At 43.5% G+C, this 4,014-nt stretch overlaps 1 protein-coding gene across 1 annotated transcript; it reads right to left on the minus strand.

Annotated features, from left to right (window-relative positions):
- Window positions 1–735: 735 nt before the first annotated feature.
- LOC138625917 (myristoylated alanine-rich C-kinase substrate-like) lies at window positions 736–3,723 on the minus strand. The gene is made up of 2 exons (XM_069707193.1): window positions 3,352–3,723; window positions 736–2,330 (listed from the first exon to the last, which is right to left on the minus strand). The coding sequence occupies exons 1-2, from the start codon at window positions 3,445–3,447 to the stop codon at window positions 1,707–1,709; spliced, it is 720 nt and encodes a 239-aa protein (XP_069563294.1). The 5' UTR covers window positions 3,448–3,723; the 3' UTR covers window positions 736–1,706.
- Between the last annotated feature and the right edge of the window lie 291 nt (window positions 3,724–4,014).

Raw genomic sequence — 4,014 nt, forward strand, 5'->3', positions numbered from 1 at the left:
TGAGAATGTATTTACTTTAAGAAAAAACACCATTTTTTCTTGACTTAAGACTTTATAGACTGCACAATATAGTTGTATTACTGGATCACCGGCTCCGCTTGCACTACTGCACGTCTGTTCTGTATTTATTCATATACAGTACAGCTTTTGCACAATCCATTTCTGTACCAATTCTACCTGGTCAACTAGATTATTTATTGTCTTATCTTTTTTTTTTTGGTACTTTTTAAGATTATAATTCTTCTAAAGTTTTTAATACCTGTGGATTCACATGATTCTTTTCTCCTAGACTGGGTAATGCAGTTTCGTGACCCCACAGGCAGCAGTAACAGGTGAGTTGACAGGAAACGCCCATGAATCCTGTGCTGTTGTATCGTCTTGCTAATGTCACTTGTGTAACTTCACAATCTGCAAAAACATTAGTCATTGCATGTTCTCTAAATGTGATGTAGGTATGCAATCTTGAACAGAAAGTGCTATTCAGCTCAATACAGGTAAAAAAAAACAAAAAAAGGTTCTCTACGGGAGCCGATGGAAACTTCACCTCCTGTTTTTTTTTCCACTACACCACATGAGGGTGCTGTAAAGCAGGGAATCTAATGCTAGTGTGCCTCTACTTGTCTAGTGCCTGATCTCGGCCCCTGAACAGCGGACCGAAACCTCACGCTCTCATTTGACAGAAATGAATGAAGTGCAGCAGCTAAACATTGTGAATAAATGAGTTCGGAGTGCCAATTCACACGTCATTGCTTTATTCTTCAGCAGTACTCACAGAGAATTAACACCTTGATACCAGTTTTCAGTCAATGTTACATTCCATATTGAATAAGGTGAGCCTCATTATATACACAAAAAAAAAATGCTTTTTTTTTTAAAGACTATCTGTAACCCGGAAATTGTGTGCTTTCATGTGTAATTTTTTTTTTTTAGTGGTGTTGTAGTCATCACAGCTTGATGCAAAATTTGCTTAAAACATCTCCCAATTTTATTCAATCTTACAAATGGTGAAAAACAAGAAAACTTCATTTACAATGGGTAATCTGTTAAAAACTTCAGTCATTTAGGTACATCTCAGTCATAAAACCAGTAATATCAAAGTCTATACAACGTGCATTACTACAGAGTTTTGAAATCTAAATGGAAAGTGATGCGCACCTATTGGTTTTGACAGTTAACTAAATCTAGTTCATTCAGGAATGGTTTGTGTCCACAGGAGCATTGAGCTTTAAGAGTTGTAAACAACTGTGCACTGCAAAGACAACATTTAAGACTTGGATTAGGACTTTCCCTTTAAATATCAATGTGTCAGATCTTGCAGACACAGCTTTAGCTGCTACATCCAATTGCCCAGCACCAAATACTTTGATTAAATATATGTCAAATTCAGCAACGTGTTGACAAGTCATGGTTTCATGTAGAAAAACATTCCCACTCACATTCGCACTTTCACACTCACCCATGTCACAAATGCAAGCACCAATGAGCAGTGAGGAAGCAGCACACTCTCCACTACACCTCCTGTCCATCACTGCCAGGGACATTGCAGTCATTATGGATGAGATGGTTGCAGAGTAGTAAACAAACATCAACAAAAAGAAATTAACAAAACAAAACAAAACAAAAAAATCCCTGGTTTTAGACAAGTCCTCACGTTCCTTCAGACAGGCTACATCATCTCCTTCATTTCGGTGTCTCGATCAGCAGGTTTACTCGGCGGCGGCGGCTGCTGCTGCCTCTGGACTGGCTGCCGTCTCCGGCTCAGTAGGTGAAGCTTCAGTTGGTTTCTCCTCTCCTCCTCCTCCTGCTGCTGCTGCTGCTGCTGCTGGTGGTGGTGCCGCTGCTGCTTCCTCTGCCTTCGCCTCTTCGGCCTTTGGCTCCTCAGCTGCAGCCTCCTTGGCTCCCTCGTCGCCAGCCTCAGTTGGTTTGGCCTCTTCGGTAGCCGCCTCCTCTGATGCCGCCTTCTCGCCTTCGGCTGGTTCTGCTGCCGTTGCCTCTGCGGCTTCCTCCTCCGCTGCCTCCTCAGACTCCTTCTTGGTCTTCTTGAAAGAGAAGCCGCTCAGCTTGAAGGAGGGTTTCTTGAAGGAGAAACGCTTCTTCTTCTGCTTGCCATCCTCGCTGGTGGACGCAGTGCCTTCCTCTGGCTTGGCAGAAGCCTCTCCGTTTGTGGCGGCAGGCTCCTTCTCCCCGTTGGCCTCGGCACCATCTACTTTCTCGCCTTCTTCTTTGGGCGCCTCCTCAGTGGGAGTGCTTCCATTGGCCTGCACATCAGCCTTGTTGGCTTCCTCTGCACCTGGAGAGGCATCACCATTGGTCTTGGCATGGCCATTTTCCTGGAAGGAAAAAGAAGAAGAAAAAAAATTCATTCTTGAACATAATCATGCCATTAAGGTAAAAGGAGTCAGACACTTCATTGCCTGACTGCAGGCTTTTGTGTTTTGAAGCCTTTGTGTGAGACAATCCCAATCTGGGGTGCTGTGATATTTAATTCCATTCACAGACTCGTAGTAACCAATACGAAAATAGCCCTAAAACTGCAGTAGCATCTGTTACTAGGAGAGTGACGACAGATCTGTGGCTTTCAGCAGTAGGCTAGTCGGTTAGACTGCAGTACGGCTGGGATCCAGCAGGGGGCGTTCAGTGTGGAGTCGTTGGAAACAACATAGGAATTTGGGATTTTTGTTCCCCCTTTTCCTTTAATGGCCGTTTAGTCAACCAATGTGCTTTATTTAAATTTCGAGGCATTCCTTTCATTGCACTCTGTTTTCTTTTTTCTTTTATTGTCATAGTTTTTTTTTTTTGCGGACTGCTTCTGCACAAAAACGTGGCTCCTTTCTTGAATCTGGCAACAAAGGCGTGGTACCGATTTTAAAATGGCCATGCCACAGTGAGAGCGGCCACAAACCCCTGCTGCAAACACATCCCACCCAAATGAATAAACGCACCAAATGTTTAGACACCAAAATCCCAGACCAGTAGTTGTAGTGAGAGAGGGGAAAAAAAACCAAAAAAAAACACCGTTATTTTATAATAAACTATTCACCGGATTAGTTGTGCAGTTTTATCCCTAAATATTCAAAGGATAAATTTAAAAAAAATTTTTTTTAAAAATAAATCCATCTTAAAGCTTTCGATGTAAACTTGGGTTTTCGACCAATGTGCTGCAAAATAGCAAAATTGTAACAATGCACTCGCCGGTGAAAATGGATACATGTGGCCACTTTCCCTGAATGCCGGTGAGCGTGGGGATGCGCTACAGGGAACATGGAGCACGCCATTGACGCAACACATTGCTAAATTGAGACAAAATTCCGTGCGAGCGATTAAGGCTTTAATAATTCAAATGTACTTTACCTGTCCGTTGGCCTTTGCTGCAACAGCTGCGCCTTCTGCTGGGTTTTCCACCGCAGCGTCCTCCTTTCCAGCGGTTTTGGAGATTTGTGCTCCCATGCTTTTGTTCCAACAAAGGAACCCAACCGACCAAATGAATGAACAAAGACCGCAAGCTTCCTCCCCAAAAATTCAAGTCGAACGCCGACACCTCCTTTTGCAACCGACCCTGAGGAATCAGCCCGAAATCAAAACGACCACAAAGCGACAAATGAGCAGTTGCAAAAAAAAACGCAGCGAAGGTGCGAAAGAAACGCGAATTCTTTCAGTTTTTTCCTCGAGCGGAGTTTGTAAATGGAGAAATTGGCCCCGCCGCAAATGAGATGCGGAGTACAACGCCCAAGTCCACTGATGAATGGGCACTGGGGCTATGACGACAAAGCCGCCCCGTTTCCACCAATCACAAATCCGGATCTCAACGAGTGGGGAGGTCATGGAGTGGGGGGCCCACGGACAATGGGAGAGACACAACAACATGGCCTACAATTTGTTTTTATGCCGAATCAGAGAGGAGAAACTTGATTTTTCATATTCCAGATAGAGGACAATGAGACTTAGTTTGACGCTGATTGGTAGCTAATATTTAATAATCCCATATTTAAGTAAACAACGTAGAAAAAAAAACCT

Source organism: Brachyistius frenatus, unplaced genomic scaffold (assembly GCF_029030835.1).
Source record: "Brachyistius frenatus isolate BFR_SWC_R1_liver_20210118 unplaced genomic scaffold, ASM2903083v1 Contig_67, whole genome shotgun sequence".
Classification (NCBI taxonomy): domain Eukaryota; kingdom Metazoa; phylum Chordata; class Actinopteri; family Embiotocidae; genus Brachyistius; species Brachyistius frenatus.